Genomic DNA, 21,819 nt, shown 5'->3' with positions numbered 1-21,819 from the left:
CAGATTGGGAGCATGAGCTTTTGCAACACCCCGCCAAGTGCATCCAGCGGGTAATGGTGAACTGGAGTCATGGGGAGCGCATTGGGAAAGGTGGCGATGGCGAGCGTGTCGCTGGTGGTGACACCGACACCGGTTGCGGTTATGTCGCCTGCTGCTGCTGCTGCTGCTACCACTTGGCCTAGCTTGCCGGCGCGCGAACTGACCCCCTTTTTCGGGTTACCCGTTTTGGCAGCCAAGGAGAAAGACCCTCGAAAGTCGTCCATCTGTTTCGGAGCAATATAACTTATTCCCTTCCCAGCAGCGTCCACAAGCCGCGAGCGCGATGATTTTTCGGTTTCGCACCATTACGTGTGTCACGCATGTATGTCGCCGGGCGATACCGCCATGAGACACAACAGCCATCGACACAAAACCCATCGGGGGGCGCACAGCATCGCCCGCGTGGCACACGAAATTACGTCAAGTGGCGGGCTGCAGGCCTGGCGCTAGCTGCAATCCCGAGGTTCAGGGGTAAGTGAGTGAGTGAAGGTTTTTTTTTGGTATTGTTTTGTTGATGAAATGTTAAGCAAGTGCATTACATATGATAGTGGTGGACCATAAAAGGTATGAGATAACCGCAGAATGACAATTACTAGTACTTAGGGCGATGGAATTTATTCATGGTGTTATTGGAGTTGCAAATAATTGGTCGTGAAATGTTGATTAAAACGGAGTCACTAAATTATTTGTTTATATAGAGAAGTTTTTGCGGAAAGTATTTAAATTTAATTAAAGAAATTCGCATAAAAAGCTACGACATTTTGAAGAAATTAAATTTGGAGTGAATCATTCTCATTTTCTCAGCAATACTTAAGCGATAAATTATAGCACATTAGAGCACATGACTCTTGAGACACTTCGTCAGAGAAATATTCGAGTACAGTATTGCTCCAAGCAGATCACACCTTCAGTACCAACCGAGTTAAAAAACGGTTTAGCCGTTTCTCGATGTGGTTGTGATTGCCTACGCCACGCCGAAATATTGCGTGAAGTGGAATCGCGAGTGTGTTACGCGCCCCTGTCTGTCGTCATAACGTGTGTGACTTCGCGTAATGACATAGCGAGCGTGCACGTTGTCTGCCGACCGTCATCGATCGTGGATACTATTTCCCGGTGAGGGAGAAAAACAAAGAGAAAGAGCGAGAGAGAGAGCGACGAAGAGAGAAAGAGAGCGAACGAATGAGCTTCAGTAGTGGACGGTAGTGACCTCCTCCGATGCGACTACTGCTGCTGCTCGCGAACCACATTTTGGCTGCGATTTTAGTTTAATGGTGCTCTCGCGCTTGCTCGCGCGCCCTCGGTTGTATAATGGTTGCCAGCCGGCTCCCATTCGCCCGTGCGTACGCGCCAAAAGATCGGCCAGCTCCGATCGGCCCGCCGTGGGTGAGGTAATGATCGTGACGAGCCGAATCGCGCTAAGAGCAAAGCGTACGCGCGACCGTTCGCCGCGTTGGGTAACGTCTGCTAACCTTGAGCTCATTTCGGGCGCAGTGCTGGGGCTGGGGGCGAACGAGAGAACGGCGAAGCCCTACCACGGCACAGATGCAGTTCGATTGCGTCCCGTCAAGAGACGCTCATCCCTCCAACCTGCTCGGCCCTCCTTTCCGCCCGGTCTCAGCATCAGGGTGAGCAGTGACCGATCGGGGCACGATCGCGCGTTATTATGTAGATCATCGCACAAAACCCGGCGGGCTCACGCGATTGCAATGCGCGTTACGAAGTCAGTCTCGTTTTGTGGCCAGGCAGTGGCTTGCACTTTGTTTCGTTACGGTTGGAAAGTCTGTCTCCCTTCCAGAAAACATAAACAGACAACCGCACACATACTTCACCTTCGACCTATTGTTTCGTGGAGGTGCAATCATGGTCGTGGCGAGTAGCGTATATCCGTAACACCATCAGACACCGTCCTCGTACGTGGAGATGATTAAATCGGGTTACCGCAAAAAGTTTAAACTCCAACTCTGGACCACACCAGCTGGACCTCGTTGTGTGTTGGGCGCTAATATTCAATTGCGTACGCTTAGAGGACAACCGCAAACCAGCGTGCCAACATAACGCACATAACCTTTGTTGCGAATTTTATCTCTATCTCTCTCTCTCTCTCTCTCTCTCTTTCTCTCTCTCTCTCTTTCCGCTGTTCCACCCGAGACAGTCAAACCTAGCTGGCCTGGTCCCAGTTCAGGTGCCATTGCGTCAAATTATGTTGCGTCAAGCTTTGCGACCGGTCGGTTGCCGGTTGCAATCGTGGTCGTGTTTTGTGCTGTGACAGCTCAGTTCTAGATAAATCTCGTGAGCCACAGCTCTCACACCGCCTTCAACCGGCGTTCGACTGACCTGGACGAAACTGCATTTATTGGGAGCCAATTTTATAATCGCATCGATTGCACGCCATCTTACGTCACGCGTCGTTACCTTTCGGTGCGGCCACTCCAGGACCAGGGTATTAAGGTTAACCCCGAAAGGAAAAAGGAATGGGCCAGTGTGCTGTCCAGCAGCTCAGCGGATTGTTGTTTACGTCAGAGGGAGAGAGAAGGTCTTTGCAGTTGTGTCATTACTTCTTGCATAGAATCAGTTCAATTTGGGTAGTATTTTTGGACAAATTCTTGGATAATATTTTATCTTTTAAATTTTTTAAAGATGAAAGTTGTTCTGGAAACTTTAACTTCAAGTTCGAAACAGTTCCCCAAAACACCTGCTCAATGTTCCCGTTTGGTCCTTACCAAAGTTTGAGTGACACCACTTTATCTCTCCCCCGGTCCCGGTTCATACTACCAAAAACACGCGTACAGGTATCTGATTACTCGCAAAAACTCTCATCTCAATACTGCTGAACTTGATTTTCGTCGAGCGTCAAATTTTCAACAACCACACCATCCACGTATCCAGACTTGCCGTTGTTGCAACAACAACAAAATGGACTGAAACTTCCACATGTTCCGAGCGCCCACCCACCCACGACGTAACGCCGGCGTAAGTTTTTCGCATCTGTACACAGCAGCAGCAGCACGGCAAACAATGTAAACGCGTTTGCCTTAACAATTTATCTACCATCGTGCCGGGCGACCCGGCGACATAACCTTTTTCTCCACCGTGTGCCTATCATTCTCGGTTCGGTCGAAACAAGGGAAAGAAGAAGAAAAAAAAACCAACACTGGTCTTTTACTTTTGCAGCAGAAAAGCGAGCAGCATGATCAACCGAACCGCTGCAAATGCGTTGCGTATGCAAAACTTCTTTATTGTGCTTTACGGCTCGATTGTTGCGCTGCGGTCCCACCTTTTCCCGAGCCATGGTGCATGGCTGGGAGTGATTTGTAATGTAACGGATCCAGTGCAGATGCAAGCAGGGTGGTGTGCCGTTATGACTTACACACACACACACACACACACACACACACACAGACCATCAGAAAAAAATGGAGAATGAATGCGAAAAACTGTTGCAACTGTGCCAGGGTGATGAATCATGCTTTTCGTCGTCGTTCGTTCTTGCCAAACACGTGTGGGCACGAGCACATTGCATTGGGTGGCGATTGTTGTTTTGCTGGTGTTTGAAGAAGAAGGAAAACTTTTAACGAAGCGAGTTTCGCTAGAGGAGATCTTTTGCAAAGCATTTGTGAAGAAGGGAACGCATTTTAGAATTTAAATACAGTTTCAAAGAATCGTTTAAGTAGTATAAACTGTAGTAGTTTCCTATAAATCCTGCTGGTGACTTACAAATTATAGCAAACTTTTGAAGCTTTAAAAGAAAGAACATAGAATAATTCATCATTTTCACCATAGAAATTATTTTTAATTGGTTGAAGAGTATTAGACAATATGTATACCAATATTGGTTTAGTTGTAAGTAACTTTAAAATAATCTATTATAATAAATTAAAGTCTGATTGTGGAAGTTAAATATGAAGAAACAAAGTTATTTATATTTATCTGATGCTGGATTCGTGACGAAGGTTTGTGCTAACTTGCTTATTATAGCACTCAAAACTATTTTTAATCACTTCAAGATTATGGCACACTTTTCTCCATTTTGAACACCTCCCATTACCTGTACCATTCTTGTCACCTGAACGTGCTACAGTTCTAGTCAGTATTTTTAAATCCTAAAACAACGCACAGCACAACAAACAAACAAACAATCAACCTCCAAGCTCTAGTCCACGTGCTCTGTGAAATGGGCGAAGGAGAAAAGAAGGAAAAAACTACAACCCCCAAAACGCAAAAAAACGCAAGGCACACGCAAATTCAATGCGAAAGAAACCTTCCACCCTCTCTGTGAACTCTCTCGGTACCTTTCTGTCGTACCGTCCAGCGTTTTATTACTTTTTTTTCGAAAGATATAAGTTTTAAGATTTTTTTATTATTATTATTTGCCACCCACCACCGCCACTAGTGAGCCACCCCTATCTGCATCCCTGCTGCTGCTGCTGCTGCTCTTTTCGCAATCGAGCTGCAAGTCGAGGTTCATCGTGTGGGTGGCCGATTGGTGGCGGCCAAATACTCCACTGCAGGCGGGCCAGCACAAAACCACGAGAGAAAGGGACCTCGGCATCGTTACGTCGGTATTGTTGGTTTCACGTGAGCTAACGTAATGCGGCAACAGTCGGGCTGTGCCGGCAGGGCCCTGAACGGCCGGGAGAGCGCTAGGGCAAACACCAGTCGAAATGGTTACGCCAATTATGTAGATGTGTTTTACTTCGCTCTTTTTTGTTTTCACTTTGACGGGCTCGATTTCTTCATCAAAGTTTGCATTACGATGCGACATTTGTTTCGCATCTGACGATTTGAGCGTCGCGGACGCTCATCTGCAATCACCACTGGCGGTGCACTACAAAACTTCTAAGCCCTCGTCACCTATTGCCATCGGTTCCTGGACCGCAGGTCACGTGCCTGACAGACGCCATGCTTCTGTTTTCCCCTCTCTGGCATCCACTCGACTGGTACAGTCTGAATTTTTCCCCAAAACTCCCCCCTTTGGTTCGTTACCTGTTCAGACTGAAAAATCCAGGCCATGGGTTGTTGCTGCACGTTGCTTTTATTTTGAAAGCAAAAACCGAGGAGCACTACACGCTGCGAGGAGCCAGAGTTCCGAGAACTAAGCCTATGAAGCCTGTGAAGGGCTGTGGAAAAAAAAACGGGCCCCATTGTGGAAAGTGGTGGTGGTGAAAATCTCGGGAAAACGGGCCGGACGGTCTGATTAGGTTGACGTCGATAGGGCATTCGGTGCATTCGAATGTTACATGATGTGCCGATGCAGTTGGATTAGCTGGCGCAAACAGGGAATAAGGGCATGTTAGCTAACCTCGAAGTTATAGTTAAAAAGCCGCAATTACAGGTTACAGTGGCGCAACCTTTGGAAGAGGACTATGTGATTTGTTGAAGAAAATATTAAGAGCAGGTTGATATTTCTTTAGCAACATGTTGTGCAACTGCTGAATATCTAATACTGCTGCTTAGGTTTGTAAGTAGGTTAATTAAAGATTGGACTTCTAGAAATTTAAAATTTATTTGTTCCAAATATTCTAATATTTCATCTCGGCATAGAATAAAAGTAATCAGAATTCAGATTGCTTCCGAATTGCTACATTTTTCTCTGGCAACTAGGTAAATAACGCAGTCAAATCAATTAGTTTTCAAACAAAATCAAGCAGCTACAAGCTTTCAGATACTTAATGTGTTCTTCTCGGAATTCGGATCATCTACACAAAGTCTAATGTCAATATAACACTTGTGTTTACACTCCTGGAAGGAAAAAATTACATTTACCCTATATTATGTCGCCATTCGTTAGCCCATGAATCTTTGCAATATGGTTTCAGTTCGAACACGAAAATCTAACCCATAACGGCCGTTCCGTGTGCCCTGGAACGACACTTTCGCGGTCGGTAATCGGTCGGTACGACACGAAATTCATTCTTTCGTCTTCAAACGTTCGCCATCAACACGTGTAGCACAGCGATTGAACCCAGAACGGGCCATAGCGCGATCGAATAAATTACTCACGATAAATATGTGCATTTGGGCTTTGAGTTCGGCGGTTGATGTAACGAAAAAAAAAAAAACCCAGGAAAAGATGAAAAAGATCCAATCGGTGTGACACCTGTCGTTGTTTGCGCCCCTATGAAAGAAAAGCACACAAACACAATTCTACTCAACATCATCCTTATTCGGTAACTTTGAGTCAACTTTTCGCAGGGGAAGAGAAAATGGGACTTGCTCCAACAAACCCATTTACAAGCACCGATTTTTTGGAGCAATTGAAGCGAAAATTAAATTGTGTTTTCCCTCGGTCGCTTCTCTTTCGACCTCTTACGCTGAGGGGGTGAGGGTGACTTCCGGGTTTGACAATTTACTGCCCGAGCTAAGAATGAAAGTGAAATAAAAATCGCTTACATCCTCAGTGGTTTGGTTCGTTCTCAATTTCCACGTGAATCCTTGGAGAATGAAAGTGAAGGAAAATCCTGCAGGCCACAAAACGGTTTTCCTCCTGTTTTCCATTTTCCATCCTCAAGCAATCTTTTTCTTGCTTTATTCGTGATCGCTCTTAAAGTTAAACAGTTTATTATTACATTCTCCGGGCTTTTGCTTGTGCTGTACCACTTCTCTAGCTTCCTGAGCTGAGTATCAACCTTTCTTACTTCATACTGCATCGGCAGCCGAGTTTATGCCTGAATCGTGAGCCTGGAATCACACCAATAACACCTACCCTCCAAAACATACGAATCTTTATAGAGTTCCTTCCTTACATTTACTCCCCACTTTTTTCCACAACTTTCCACCGAAAACTTTTGCCTTCCCGCATACCGCCAGGAAGCTTTGACCGCTTTAAAGGAGCTTTCCAATCACGGGCCTTAGTTTGGTCAGCAGGCCCCGTTCGAGCCCTTGTTTCGTGATGTGCTTCTGCCCAGCAGGATAGGGATTACCATTTTACGGTGGGCCCCCCGGACAAGAAAAAATGGAGGCAAACGGAAAAGTTACCGACCGTGGTAAACGGGTATTAAAACCCTAACCACAACGCCCGGGCTACTTTCAATATCGAAAAAAGGGAGGCAAAGAAGCTTAAAGTTTGATGAACGAAAAATGAAGCGATTTGCGGTTGTTCGGTACTATTTTATTTCCGACCCCCACTCTACTCGATCGGATCGGACTCAGGGCTGGGAAGGTGAACCGTGAGAGAATAATGGTTGAGAAAGAAGCCCTTCTTGGCTTTGCATTTTTCCTTTGAGGTTTTGTGCGAGTCAAAAGGTCCTCGCTCGGTTCTTCTTTGCCTGTTTGATAGATGAAAAACGATCGGAAAGGAAAGATTATCATCAAACCACTCACCGAAATGGGTGTGAAGCTGTGAAGCCAGGGAAATGAGATTTCTTATCCTTGTACAAAAGCTTTTCGAGTGGTGGCTCCTCAATCGGTGAAAAATCCGATTATGCGAGCTGATTAAATTAATTCTTTTCTTGGTCTCTGTTCTATGCTGTCACTAGAATTTGTGTTTTAAGAGAGCTATTGGAATATAAGTTTTAATAGTTTATCCTTTTTTATGCTAAAACAACCACCATTCCGAACCCAAGGATTGGTGTAGGATATGGGCATTGAGCCGAGAATAATTCATATTTGCAGTAGCTAACTTTTAACGATCGTGTTTTTCAATTTATGCCTTACCAAGAGTCTGGGCCTCGTAAAACAACTGGCCGTGCATGGTGTGCATTAAATTCAAACGTTGTTACATTCACACGTTCTTCGATTTCCTTCGTTTTTCCGGTATGTTCAGCAGGTCGCACCGGAAAACGGAGCTTCATAGAAAAAAAATGATTCTCAAATTCCAATCACCTATGAGAAAAACTTTTTCCGTACTCGAACACTTTACGACCTGTACGAGCTGGTGTGGGATTATTTTTTTATTCCGTTTTCCATCTAAAAGCAGGAAAAGTTAGTTTTGAAAATGTTGCTACTGAGCTGGGCTGGGCTGGTCTGGGCCCAAAATTCAGCCACATTTTATCACCCGGTACGGGTGAAAATCCGTATTGAAATGCTTTTGGGTTTTGTGGTCTGTTAAATTGATATTTCTCACTGGGGAGATGCATTGTACCTTGCGGGCTGGGAAAATTCAGAGACGTACCCAGGAAAAATTCTGATCCACAAGAAAAAAAAATGTTCCATCCATAGAGCGAAGTCAAACAAAAAGCAAAACCCCTTGAATTGTTGCTGATGTTTATAGCCTTTGCATTATGCCCGGCGTGTTGGCGCTTATCAACATCCTTTTGTGTTCCTTTCTCACTCTTTCTTTCCACACAACATTTCCACAACAAGTGTTTGGCTAGCCCTTTTTTGGGAATGGTTTTTTTTGGTGTGGCTCACAAAAAGGAAAATGCGCATTGTGAACTCATAAATCCTTCGGTACATGATTCTCAGGAGGATCAAGCACACAGTAGATGGGAAATTTTCGATTTACGGCTTTTTCTGTCTAGATGCTAGCTTACTTTAGCTTTTCTCTTTCCTTTGTTAACTTGTGTAAGATGTGTCAGGGAAAAACAGGAGGCAAACTCCGAAAGCGCAGCTGTACTCGCGTGAAGAAGAGCTCATCGCTTTATGAAACTCATCCGTTCTGGTTGCTCTGGAAGTTGAGAGCAACGAGTTGGAAACTTTTGCCACACACACTTGACACACATGATGCAGTGTTGTTGATGACGTGTCGAAGACAAAGCCGGAGGTGTGTGGTGCGGGCCAAATCAATCATTTTTCCTGGTGTGGCCCGAATGGACCTTTCCAGTGGAGAAACTGACAAAAGGGCCTTTCATCTTGCTGCTCGTGGTAAGAGCGAATAAAGGGGAGAAGTTCATAGTCTGGCGTGAGTTGACGTTGCCAAAAAGGGGTTTTAAGTAACTTACTCTTTGCCTTGGTGCATAAAATATTGACTGCTTGTTTTTGGCCTACAGTGAATCAGAATTTCTCGTACAACAAGGACGTCGAAATTTTCATTCAAATCTCATCTCTATCAAAAATATAAGTCAATCACAATTGAACTATTCAAATTACATCTTCAAATTCCAATCGTTCACAAAATTCCGGCTACCGCTTATCGAAAAACCTTGAAACTTTGTCACAGCCCGAGGTCGGTGCGTGCCCCAACACGGGAGAAACTAATTTTCGACCGATTTTACAAAGAATGGCCCCGAAACATTCTCCGGTACGTGATGGATGAGGCATCAAACTGTTCGGTAAACGAGTAAAAGTTCTCGATTCGACGAAACGTGACGTCGAAAAGTTGGAGTATCCCGAGGCACAAGTTCTAGTCCAAGAGCGAGAGGACATAATGGATTACAAATCGATTCAATTTTCCACTCCACGATTGAGTAATGTTGCTTGCTATTTTGTGTGTGTGTGGGGTTTGGCTGATAAATTGACACCTACCGTGCTCGAGACTTTGATTGCAGCAACGAAGCGCCTCGTCCAGCGAGTTGTCCTCCAGATGGCGCTGTGCCTCCTCCTGCAGCTCGGCCGCCTTCAACTCCGGACCCCACCAACGCTCGACGAGCCGTCGGATGAGGATGTCCAGCTCGAAACCACCGCCCGACGATAGCGACAGCTCAGTGCCTTCCACCAGCCCGGCTGTCGACAGTGCGGCATAGCTGGCCGATGTAACGGTCGCCGAGGAGGAGGAGGACGGCGTCGTCGTAAATGCGGATAATGCGCTGGTTGCGGTCAGCGTTGCCGTGACCGCGGAAGGAAACCGCTGTCCACAGACCGTGCAACGGCTGTGCCCGAAGCAACACTGTCGGCAGAACGTATGTCCGCAGGTGGCGGTAACCGGATATCTCAGTACACCCTCACAGATCGGACAGCACAGGCCGTCCGTGGTGGATGTCTTCGATCTCCGGCTGTGCTCGGCACGGTGTGCAACTACATGCTGAACCAGTCCATCCACCAGGGACGCTAGTTCCTGCGAAGACTTTGTTTGGCTACGGGCAGGAAAGGAAGCGAGAGCTTCCAGCAGCTTCCAACTCTGCTCGGAGCTGGCCAGAATTCCCTGCTCCAGCACCTCGGGCGTCTCTACCAACGATGCTAGCTGTGGTTCCTCACCCATCAGCTCATCATCGGTTGATTCTTTCTCCCGGGCTTCTTCATTCTCCTGCGCACCATCCCACACGGTATGGATGTCCTCGGCACTGTCGTACAGGGTACGTTCGGAGCGCGCATAGTACAGCGACTTCCTGAGAACGCGCACGAACGATCTGGCGGGCATTATGAATACACTTGTTTCCCTACTACTATACCCGGGGTCGTGATTGAATACTAACGCTAACGTGTCGCAACACTCACTCCACCACGGCGCACCTTGACTTCAAATTTGCGAACCCGGAAACACACACGCACACACGCTTATTAAGACTATCGGTGGCCTTGCTCTTAAAAGGCCTTAGGGATTGTTCCCTTCGTCGGCCTAGTACGTTTTTCACAGCCACTTATGCTACCGACAATGGTCCGTGATGATCTTCGTCGCCCGAAGGAAAGCGAAGTTTACCTCAACGTCGTTCGCGCACTGCACCAATGAAGTATTGAACGAGCTGTGGATAGATTTATTGGTGCCTTTTCGGGTCGGCCACAAACACTAGACGGCTGAGCAGGGGAAACGCACACCACCGATACTTTCCAATGCTCTTGAATTTCCGATGCAACGCTTACGCAATCACTTACTTCCACTTGGAGCTCGCGCACAGACACTTGCCGGTGCCAATTGGCCACTCTTTCACACTTTTAACACGATTTAGGTTTTTCATTACCAAGAATGAGTGCGCCCACAGCAGATCATCTCACTGTATTTTCCAAACGGATCCCACTTCACTGAATGATTCCACTTATTCCACGCGACTTTTTCCGACCTGACGAGCCCCACCAACCAATTTCACACGGTTGACACTCGCGACTTGCAAGCGGTGCTTACCACTGCCGCATGGATGCGCCAGTCGGCAGCATTATTTGCTTCGCATTCACCACGATCATCACGATCATCATTAGCTTCATAGCTTTATTAATAGAAAACCCCGGCGGCGGAGGACTGTGAGCAGCGTGCAAAATATACATTCACACAATAGCACGCACACAGCGACGGATGCAACCACGAGCAAATACGGCACCCGGAATGGGCCACCAAGGGCCACCCTCCTCTCGGATGGGGGACGCACTCCAGCACCAGCGTGAACTGCAACAACGTCAGCAATCTTTCGACCTCAGACAGAGTTTTGGACGCGTGCTACTGTCGGCCGGCTTCGGTCACTTTGCGGTAGAACAACTGTCACGACGGTTTGTGCTTAGGTTGTACAGAAAACGCATGCGGCTATTGTTTCGGTGTGTTTTTGTTTCCAAAGAACGCTGACGGCAAATGGGTTTCGTTCCAACTTTGTTTTTTGATTGTTCCAAAACACACACACACGTACACTTTTTCCCGTGTTTTCCCCTGCAGCTTGAAACGTTTATCTGTGGAAAAAAGGAAAGAGCACAAGTACATTAGAAAAAGTTATGATTAATTCCACTGAACGGCATGAATGGTTTCGGGCGATGGTTTCGTTTATTGGTACAGAAATGCGGAATCTGAGGGTGGTTTTGTTGCTCCATTTTGTGATACACACAATTCTGATGAAGGGTACTTCGACGAGGCATTATCAGTGAAATATGGCTGGTGCATTATGTAAGGCTTGACGGAGGAGAGCTTTGGCCAAAAAGAAGCAACATCCTTTTTACATTACATTTCACCGATGCTGTCATCCGTGGGTCGCTTATAAATAGACTATAGCCATTCAATTTGGTAAACGATTCACGGAAGAAGAAATGCTGGATTTGGTTTACGAATCCACCAACGAATTTTTGGATGGTTAAATCGTTTTGATGGTGTAGAATTATTTTTAAATATTGAGCTTATCACTCTTTCCTTAAACTTGTGGAGGGTTCCGATTTGTTCATATGATTCATTCTGATGGCAGCGCAGCAAACAGGACAACCGCATTAGCTTATCGGAACGGCTCCAGTTTGCGTGTGTTTACATTACGAGCAAATAATTAGCTGCTTTGCTTGTCAGTGCGTTGCTCGTGGTCGGCCAACTTCCAGAAAATGTTACTATTGATTGTGGTTAATTTTCCCCTTAATGTGTTATCTTATCGCCCTTGGCGATTAGTTTGTTTAAGTTGTGGGGCTGATGCTTAAATGGAGAGAGCCGGAGTTAAAACGATCCTTTTTAATTTCTGGCAACAACAAACGAGAACCTCATTAGACTACTAAATGCGAACACAAATGGGGGAAATGTGGGTCTGTAGCGCTGGAAAATGAGTATACTGAGAGGCTTTTCGGGCATTTCCGCCGGCGAAAAGAAAAAAGAAGGGAAAGTTCAAATGTTTTAAATTGATTCTTGGTGCTTGCCTCAACAATGAACCGCGCAGTGATCGCAGGATTATGGGATGGCAGATGGCAAAGATTTTGAAGGATATTTACTGCCTATTTGAATAAAGTACCGGGCGCCTCCAGCCATAAATATCGCTTACAAAAAAAAAAAAAAAAAAAAACAATTTATACAGCTGTTTAACAAAACTTGGTAAACAATTAGAAGATTACGAGTATAAAATAAGTGAAACCACTTTTTAAATTTTTGCTACCATTCATTAAATTTTGTTGCGAAAATTCATAAATGTGAAGTTGATGATTTTAAGTTCAAATTTCATTCCAAAAGGGCAAACGATTTTAAAGCAAAGTACTTGATATTAAAGTTTTTTTTATGTGAAAGAATCCAGTTCTTAATGTGCTTCAAAAATATTTTTTGAACTTAAAATTTTGAATTAAAAAAAAACATATCAGCGTGACTGAAATTCCTGATCTTTTGGTGTCAAAGTTTTATATTTCTAGAACCTAAGGACGTTTATCCATTTAGAGCCGTCATTTTAGTATAATTTTGACTGCCCGTTCCCATTAGTTCACCGTGGTAGAGCCATGCCGCTGCCGATAGCTGAACGATGTTAATGGCCAGTTGTTTTTGCTTTCGTTCTACCCCAGGCCAGCGGTTTGCCGGTTTGGTTAATTTGAATTGCCCGGTTCTTCAAGATTTCCCATTGCTTCTATCAAGCACACACACACACACTCCCATGAAACCATCCAAAAACAGTCAATTCGTTGCGCGGTTCCTTTCGTGCAACAGTAGCGCACCACCACATCATCTACACCTGGCACAACGCCTGCTGGAAACCGACCTGTTGTCGCTATGCCCATCACCATTAACAGTTTTTGGAGCTGGACACGGCACCAGTGGAAAAACCTCACCAGTGGGGAAAAAAACCGCCCCCGAACCATCGGCTGGACGAAAACTTTGCGCGGTTACATAACACATGCTATGCGGTGGAGCTTTCCTGTTCTAGCACCGCTTCCCAACCGGGAGTTGCGGAGGAGACAAAAAAAAAAAGGTCCCGGTGTGTTAACAGTGTTTCACTTGCACCCAACTTCCCAAAAGCGGTAGAACTGGTCAAAGTTTGTTCTGGCTGGAAGGCGGAAACGGGTCAGCAGCGCCCGGGGGGACTCATTTGTTTATTTTTCGAGTTGAGACATTTTTGGTCTGACTCGTCGTTTGTCGCGTGCTCGTGCTGTTTAATGGACTCCAGAGAGAGCGAGTGGTGAAAAAACAACGTGTTACAGTTTTAAGGAGTGGACAATGGTGGGTGGGTGGCATTGGAGGTGGAGGTGATGGAGACCTATAAATACACTCACGAACCCGGTCTGTTTGTGCGTGCCGTTCGGTAAACAGAACGATTAAATGGTTTATACGGCTTGATTGGTGAGTGCAGAATGGTTAACAGCTTTTTAAAGGAGAGTTTGGGAAAATTGGTCTTAACAATTCTTGCTTGCAGAGGGAAGTAGAGGTTCTTGACGCTAATCTAATTCAAAAATATGGCTTTAAGTCACTCAGAATCTTCAAATAAAAAATCGAGTTACGTAACGCGTTTTTTAATTACGTCCGACTTCATCAAATTCAGTCCAGCTCTCACACTTTCAACACATAATTTCCAAAAAAATATTTTCCAAAGACTATTAAAATATTTTCTAAAAAACACGCACACACAATCGCTCGGCCTGCTCCCAAAACTAGTTCTTTCGGTCGGCTCCATATGGTACAACCGTCCGGACTGGGGCGGCTTTGAATTCTCCACGCGGCTTATCGATATTACATAAAGCGCTGCCCTTTTACAAGCTGCCCTGTTACGTGTCCAGCTACTGGCGGTACCGATTCCAGAACTACCGCACAATGTCATATAATTGCCTCCAATCGCACACACACACACACGTTCGCACTCAGTTAGAAGCATTATTTTTTTCTATCCGTCCAATCCCCCGTCCCGATTGGTGCCAGATTCTGGTGCGGTCACCAAATTCGGGCCCCCGTTCGAAGCCGTTCGAAACGGAACACGGTCTGTTATCTAACAAAACTTTCGGCCCAAGCAAAACTGTTGCTGTTGTATCGCAATCTCACTCTCCCGATCCGACCCGATTTTGTTGTCGTTGTTGCTGTTTCGTTCAGCTTGCTTTTTTTCTTTCTGCTGCCATGTACACCACGAAAAACACATCTCACCGGTGCACATGCTTCTCTTCTCGCCTAAAAACACACTCTCTTTCTCCAGCGATTGCTCAGTAACGCGACACGTACGCAGCAGAACAGCAATAGAACGGTCGACCGTACTGCACAACAGTTGGACACTGGCGTTTACTGGCCATCAAACCGATTCTCGGAGTGACACATCGTCCGCAAAAAAATTGGCTGTCAAATTTTAATGCTTCACCGTGCGGAAATCGGTAGCCACGAAAACTCGGGTGAGACTGTGCACTCCAGACACCAACACACAAACGCACACACACACTCACTCTATCGGACTCGAGACTCATTCTCGCGTTCTCAGCCGACACCGTTTGCGTTACATAACGCACACGGAGAGGACGCTTTCGCTGGGCATTACGTGCCAGGCTGGTGGTGGGTTGATGCTTTTTTTTTTGCTAACTGGTGCCGATTACGGCTGGAACGTCGTTTCTGGCTGGTGCCGAAAAATAGTTGCACAATTATTTACTTCACTTACTTTTTGCACAACAACAAGCTTCACACACAAACACACGATCGATCTCACCACCACTACTGGCTCTGTGTGTGGGACCGGTGCAGCAGCAGGACCAAGGAGGACCAACAACAGACGACGACGGCCAAACACACACACGCTTTTGCGCCAAACGTCAAACGCCGCAGCAGCAAACTGCGAAATCGCCCCGTTCGTGTTGGGAGGCCGCGATGAAATACTGGCCGCACATCGGGCCGCACACGCAAGAACGCCAAAAACCGCGCGTCGCGAACGAGAAGAAAGAGAGAGAGAGTGAGATCGCGAGAGCGTGAGATTGTGTGTTGGGTGCGTTCATCCACAAGTGAATGGCGGAATGAACACCACGCGCTCGAATGTGTGAGAGAGAGAGAGAGTGCGTGAGAGGGTGAGAATGAGAGAGGATCGCGTAATCGGGGGTTGATTTTTGTTGTTGTTTTCTTCAATTGTTTCGGAGCAAAACAATCAAGAAAAAGAGAGAGCGCGAGTGAGTGAACATTTTTGGTGGCGCGTGTGTTGCAGCTCTCCCGGTGGTAATAAAAATGCGATTTTTTGAAGGTTGTGTTATGAAAGAAAAACGCTGTAAACGATGGCGTACGGGGAACGTAACGACTGTTATCCCTGCTTGCTTGCTTGCGTGGCGTGTGTTTATCATCAGAAAACAGACAAAGGATTTAGTGTGATCAGGGGGTGGGGGGAAGAGTAGTTGGGGGTAGGTGGCGTGTTTCTGGGTGGGGGGATGTAAACAAATAGCAATAGTAATGTGCCTTCAAGGTACACAATTGCGTGAGACGTCGCATTGCGTTACTAATTGTAATAAGGAGCAAGCATTAGAGAAATGCTAACAAGGGGGTTGCAAAAATAAGGGTGGAACAAGAAATCGTCAACTATATTTTTTTAAATTTTCTTTTCTGTTCTAAGTTTTAGACTTCATAAATAAGAGAGACTTTGTGCAACAGATGTTCTCAAATTTATAATAATCATTCAATGTAATTCAAGAGCAACCCACAACCAAAGAGAAAAGTATTTTCCAGTTGATTGCATTCCATGGACATATTTTTGTAAGATTTGAATGTATCATTAAAAATTACGGAACACTTATTTTAAAATCATTTTACACAAGCTAGTAAGTGAAATTGTTCCTTTTATTAAAATTTTTTGATCACTTACAAGGTGTTTTTAACCTTTTTTCTGGTGGCTTAGATGAAACCAAAAGTGTTAAGAAGACAAAGCAAAAAAATCATACACAAGTTAACATGACAAAAACAAATCCCTTTGGCATAAAAACATGAAACCTGGAGCACAGAACAACCTTCTTACTACCGCCTCCTCATTTCCCACCAAAATGGTCGCAGTTATGCAAATTCTATTATAAAATATGTTACTATTACAGGCCACCGACAGACCTCTCCCCGTCCGATGACATCATGCAACATCAAAAATAGAGCAATCATAATAGGACGTAACCCTCGCCACCCCTGCCACCACCAACATCATTATCCTTCAAAGGAAGACGAATAGGAAGAAAGAAAAAAAAACGCGCCAAGCCCTTACGCAACGGATGGCCTCCACAAACTGCACCGTAGCATCTGCAAACCGCAACCGAAGGACATTACCGACCACCACAAACAAACAAACAAACAAAAAAGGGGTTGTAATGTGCGAACCCGTGGTGGTGCCCGAACCGAAAATGTCGTAATCAACTACAGGTTCGAGTGACATCTCCGTTTTTTCTTTCTCTCTGCTTCCTTTCCTTTCTCGTAGAGCGGGAGGTTAACATTTGTTTAGCGATTGCGCCGGGGGGTGGTAAAGATGTAGTGTTTGTTGTTTGGGAAATTGTGATTTGGTGCCATAAATGTCCCTTAAGCTGACAGCAAAACGGGCTCATTTTATTAAGCTTAGTGCTTTGGTAATTAAATAGCTCACTCCTTGTACAATTATCCCTGCTCGTAAACCATTCTTATCGGTCAAGTTGGGCTTCTGGAATCACACGCACCTTAGCCAGCGCACGAGGGGGGCTGGTTTTCCCCGTTTACCTTATCATCGTACGCATAAATCTGTGGTGCGTGCTATCGAACCGTTTCCTTGTTCACGTCACGGAACCCTCCGAACCAGAAAGACTGGCGCGAAACCCCCAACACCGGTCGCTGCTAATGACTGGAAGAGGCCAATGACTCTCTTGGTTCTCCCCAATTTCCATCCCGAACGCGGTGGGTTTTTCGGGATAACGAGCCCCTAATGTGTGTGTCCGTGTGTGTGCAAGCCTCTTCCAGGTGGGTGGCCGGTGAGTGAGCGAGAGTAGGCCTAGCTAGAATCTCCCGGAGAGAATCAACCTCCTGCCGGGTGCGCTATGCCATGCCACAAACAGAGTCGCAATCGGCGGAAAACTGTTGCATAATCGGTCGGTTTCGGTTTTAGCGTGTGCCAGCATAACATAGCTGCCCCTTCACTTCCCTCCGGTCTGTCTTCCCGCTTCATAGATTCCGGGAATTCTCTCTCCCACTTCCCACACACGGTCTTCTCACACCTTCCATTCGTTCTGATCGCAACAAAGTTTTACCGGTGTTGTGTAACGATTAAAACCGCGCTCGGGAATGGGACTGACCGACATAAAAAAAACGAACACACACACACACGCATGATAATAATGAACTGTGAAAATGTGCAACGCTCATGGGTTTCTTTATTTTTGTAAGAAGCACTACAAAGCACCACTTCTTGCTTTACAGTAACGGAAAGCGAGTTTTAAAAAAAATGTTTTGTACCGCTACCTACGCAGGAACTAAGCGTAAGATGATTCACAACATCCGGAGCTGGAAAAATGCGGGGCTCCCATTCATGCCGTTTGGGAGCGAGTACGTGCCCCGCATGGTTGACACGTCGTGCCGATGACCGAGCGGAAAAACCCGACCCTAGGCCGTGTTCGCCGCTTGTTATGTAAACAGCGCGCGGGTTGCATCAGAACGAGATGCACCAGAACAGTGTGCCAAGAACGCACCGAGTGCAGTGTGCCAATGAAGCGAGAGAGAAAGAGAGAGCCCCACACCTCCAGCACTGATGGAGGCGGCCGAGGCAGACGTCAGCTCTATTATCGGACTAATAATGATTCATCATTATGGAGCTTCGTGGATGGCGGAAAACGATTAGCAAAGTTGATACTATTCTATCAATTCAAATTGATAGGGACCAGTCTGTTTACCATTCCACAACGAGTATAATAAACTCTTTAAAAAATCTGTTAACTACGGCCTCCAAACCGAGCCAATTATCAAATATGAGCAATTAACAGCCGCACTCCAGTAGGGCGGCAGGGCGACAAATATTGGGATCCATTTTTAGCATTACATAACTGCGCGGCAAAAGGTCGATTTCGTACCGGGGCACGGTGTCGATTATGTCATCGACAGCTGTTTCGAACGTGAACCCCGGGAACCCTGGGGAGGGTGGCCAATCCTCCCCCACCGTATGAGATCATTTGGGCTCCAGAATCCTTAATCGGTTCAAGCCGGCTTCAGGGAAGGTTTCCCGATAAGGGATTGAAGATTCCGGTGATTGAGAGTGAAAATTGATTCACAGAATTTTCCCACCGTGGGCAGAACAATTGGCGACTCATGTTGGAGTAAAATTGGTAAAAAATACCCCCACACACACACACACTCGCACTCGCACTCAATGGAGATCATCAAGAGCACGTTGCGTTCGTGGTGATACACCGGGAAATTGGGGATGATTTGTTTTAGTTGCTATAAGGTCGATCCCCCTTTCCATTCGGATGAACCATCGAGAGTGTGTGTGCACGATTACTTGGGGTTGTGTTGTTGTGTTCATCGCACGAACGGTGGCACTCACGAGAGTGCAGCTGCCTTTCTGGGGGAGGAGGTTTTTCTGTTAATCGTCGAATGAACAAAACAATGCGTTCATAACGCGCGCCGTTGGGTTAATGCAAAAGTTGATCTGTAATAACGCGACGTGTTTGTAATGTTATCTAAATTCTTATAAAATTAATTGTCAATTTAAATAATTTCACTGGCGATGATTTTTGAAGAACATTCCAATACTATCAGAGGCATAGCTTTTCTTCACCCTTCTTCTCTTTTGCATACAACTTCGGTGTCTGTGGTGATCTCATCAATAAGCATTTTACACAATCATATATGTAGCTTCATATAGATCCTCATTGAATTGCAAGCACATTTGTACCTCCAGAAATTTTTAATTTTTGTAACGCGTTTAGCACCCAATTTGTCATTATAGTACATCCCTTGCACTTCGTTCCAGAAACAGTTTACCTATTTTCGTTTAATTACCCAAAAAGACCATAAATCACACAAAAGCAGATTAACGACAGCAGCTTTCCGGACAACCCAATGTTTCCTTCCGCCACAGTTTACTTCTCTCGCTTGTAGTATCTCATCGCTCTCGCACTCTTCGGTGAACAGCCGTTGCGATCTCGTAACCACAAATCGTCAGAACGCTAAACGCCGCTGGAACTTCTTTCCCCCCCCCCCCCCCATGGGTCTCTCCCAGCCGCCCGCCGATCACCACCAATCCACTCTTAACTGCCAAAACGCGCGCACATCCATGCCGACCGACACCACCGTACACAACCCGGCGCGGTTTGTTGGAAAATGAACTCATGAGTGACCGGCCATCGCACGTAATCCTTTTCATCCGAACACCGAATGGTTTGGTAATCCCGCAAGAAAACACACAAGCAGCACCCGGGAGGCCACAGAAGACAGAAGCACACGAAACAAACACAGAAGAAAAACAAAAAGCGTTAGGTAATCATCACAGTGGGAAGGAAGAAGAAGAACAGAGGGTATGTGTTACACACATGGAGGAGTCACGGGGATGAAAACAACAGATTTTACGCACAAACAATACACTCGCTCGGTTTGATCCCGATGTTTACCCTCTGAAGGCTGTTCTGTTCTGTAACCGTTCGAACACGTCACTATAGAGTCGTCGTCATCATCGGTTCCAGTACGGTTCCTGGCAAGCAACGGTTCATAACACGGACACTGAATAGGCAAGATGTGTGTAAGCTTTACATCACAACCGGAAATATTGCTCGAAGGGGCAAAATTAGCAATTGGAAGGAAGAGAGAAACACAAACCGGGGAAGAACTAGCTAAGAATCACATAAATAAATTGAACGGCTTCACGTAATGATGACACAAATGGCGCCCTGTTCCACAACTGGTCATCCCTTCCAACGCACATAGACACAGACACACACACACACGCTTCCTTCGGTGGACTCCACGTTCCAGCCGATTCTATTGCCCGGCTCGGCTCGAATTCTCGTTCTCGCGTTACGTCGTAACGGTTTTGCGCCTCGCTGTCAGCGGAAGTAGGCAACCAGCTGTTATATCATCAACGGCTTGGAGCCGGTGACGATGTTGCTGGTGGTGCAACAACAACCACCCTTCCTGCTGGAACGAATCTTTCCAAACCACCAACCATCTCTCGCTCTCATTTGCTCTCTTAAAACACAGACACCGTCACACACGCACACACGCTCACTCACATATAATCATCCACCCATGGAGCCGAGAATCGAGAATGAATTGATTCGGTAATCACTCCCGCACCCGTTTGGTAGGCAAAAACCGTTGCGTTTTTTTTTTTTTTTTTGCTCTTCGAAACTGCATGCGACGCAGCAGAGGACACTTACATCACTAATGTCGGCGTGTCACCGAAACCCTTTTATTCGCAGCTCTCGCCAACCTATATTATTTATCTTTACTTGTTTTGCCACAGACAGTTGACACGGTTTTGGGCCTTTTTTCTTGCCGTTGTTGGTACTATTGCCGTTACATATGAATCTGCCACAACACTTACGTTTTTTTCTTCTTTCCTCTTCTGGCGACTGATTACAAAACACGCGCCACAGACACTCACACGGTTTTAGCTTCACTTGTCTGCTGTCCACGGTTTGATTATTTTAACTTTTTAACACGGCTTTAGGAAAACTTTATTCCCGAACCAAAAATGCACCCAACAATCGGGAGTCACAGGGCTCCAGAATAGCTGAGGCCGATTTTGTGTGAAGCTGTTACGAACACCCACGGCCGTGTTACGTGCACGGTTTGCGCGCACTTTGAGGTCGGAGTCGGACGAGGACGCTCCCCATGTGTGCAGGCCAAAACACTGGCAAACGTAACCAAACGAGTAATGCGAGCGCTCGGGCGCCTCCACCTCGTACAACGGACACGTTGAAAGTGAGCATTGTCGAAGCGCGGATGAATCGAACGAATCGGGAGAGAGAGAGAGAGAGAGGGTTCGCCCGCGAGAATACTCGTAAGTCACTCAAAGTTCATTTGCTTGGACCAGTCGGAGAGAGAGTAGCGCACCGAGGTGATGTCTGTGTTACACGATTATGCTCTTTATGTAACGCACACACGCCGCGGTTCACGCAACATAGGTGGCTCCCTCACCCCACCACAACTCCACTCACCGAAGGTGTGCTCCATTCACTGGGAGCGTTGAGCGATTTTTTTGTGTGTGTCTTCAGTGCCGGTGCAAGCTCATTTCATTGTTCGCCATCGTTTTTTTTTCTGCAACAACACGCCGCCATCTCTCTCCACACGAGTATCTGGGTCAGTATTACAAGCTGTCTGCGCTGCTTTTTTTTTTGGGTGGTGGTTTTGGGCTACCACCACCATCACCA

At 46.1% G+C, this 21,819-nt stretch overlaps 1 protein-coding gene across 3 annotated transcripts in view; it reads right to left on the bottom strand.

The window, feature by feature from the left end:
• Nucleotides 1-21,383, bottom strand: part of LOC118512677 (LON peptidase N-terminal domain and RING finger protein 3) — a 55,377-nt gene extending 33,994 nt beyond the window's left edge. Inside the window, exons 1-2 of one of the 3 annotated variants that reach the window (XM_036057457.1) lie at nucleotides 20,991-21,383; nucleotides 9,442-11,505 (exon numbers count right to left, since the gene is read on the bottom strand). In XM_036057457.1, the coding sequence (XP_035913350.1) occupies nucleotides 9,442-10,273 (832 nt within the window). In that variant the 5' untranslated portion in view covers nucleotides 10,274-11,505; nucleotides 20,991-21,383. The other 2 variants (XM_036057459.1, XM_036057456.1) reach the window with 2 other exon arrangements.
• Between the last annotated feature and the right edge of the window lie 436 nt (nucleotides 21,384-21,819).

This window comes from Anopheles stephensi, chromosome 3, assembly GCF_013141755.1.
Source record: "Anopheles stephensi strain Indian chromosome 3, UCI_ANSTEP_V1.0, whole genome shotgun sequence".
Taxonomy (NCBI): Eukaryota; Metazoa; Arthropoda; class Insecta; order Diptera; family Culicidae; genus Anopheles; species Anopheles stephensi.
This window is presented reverse-complemented; position numbering and strand designations above follow the sequence as displayed.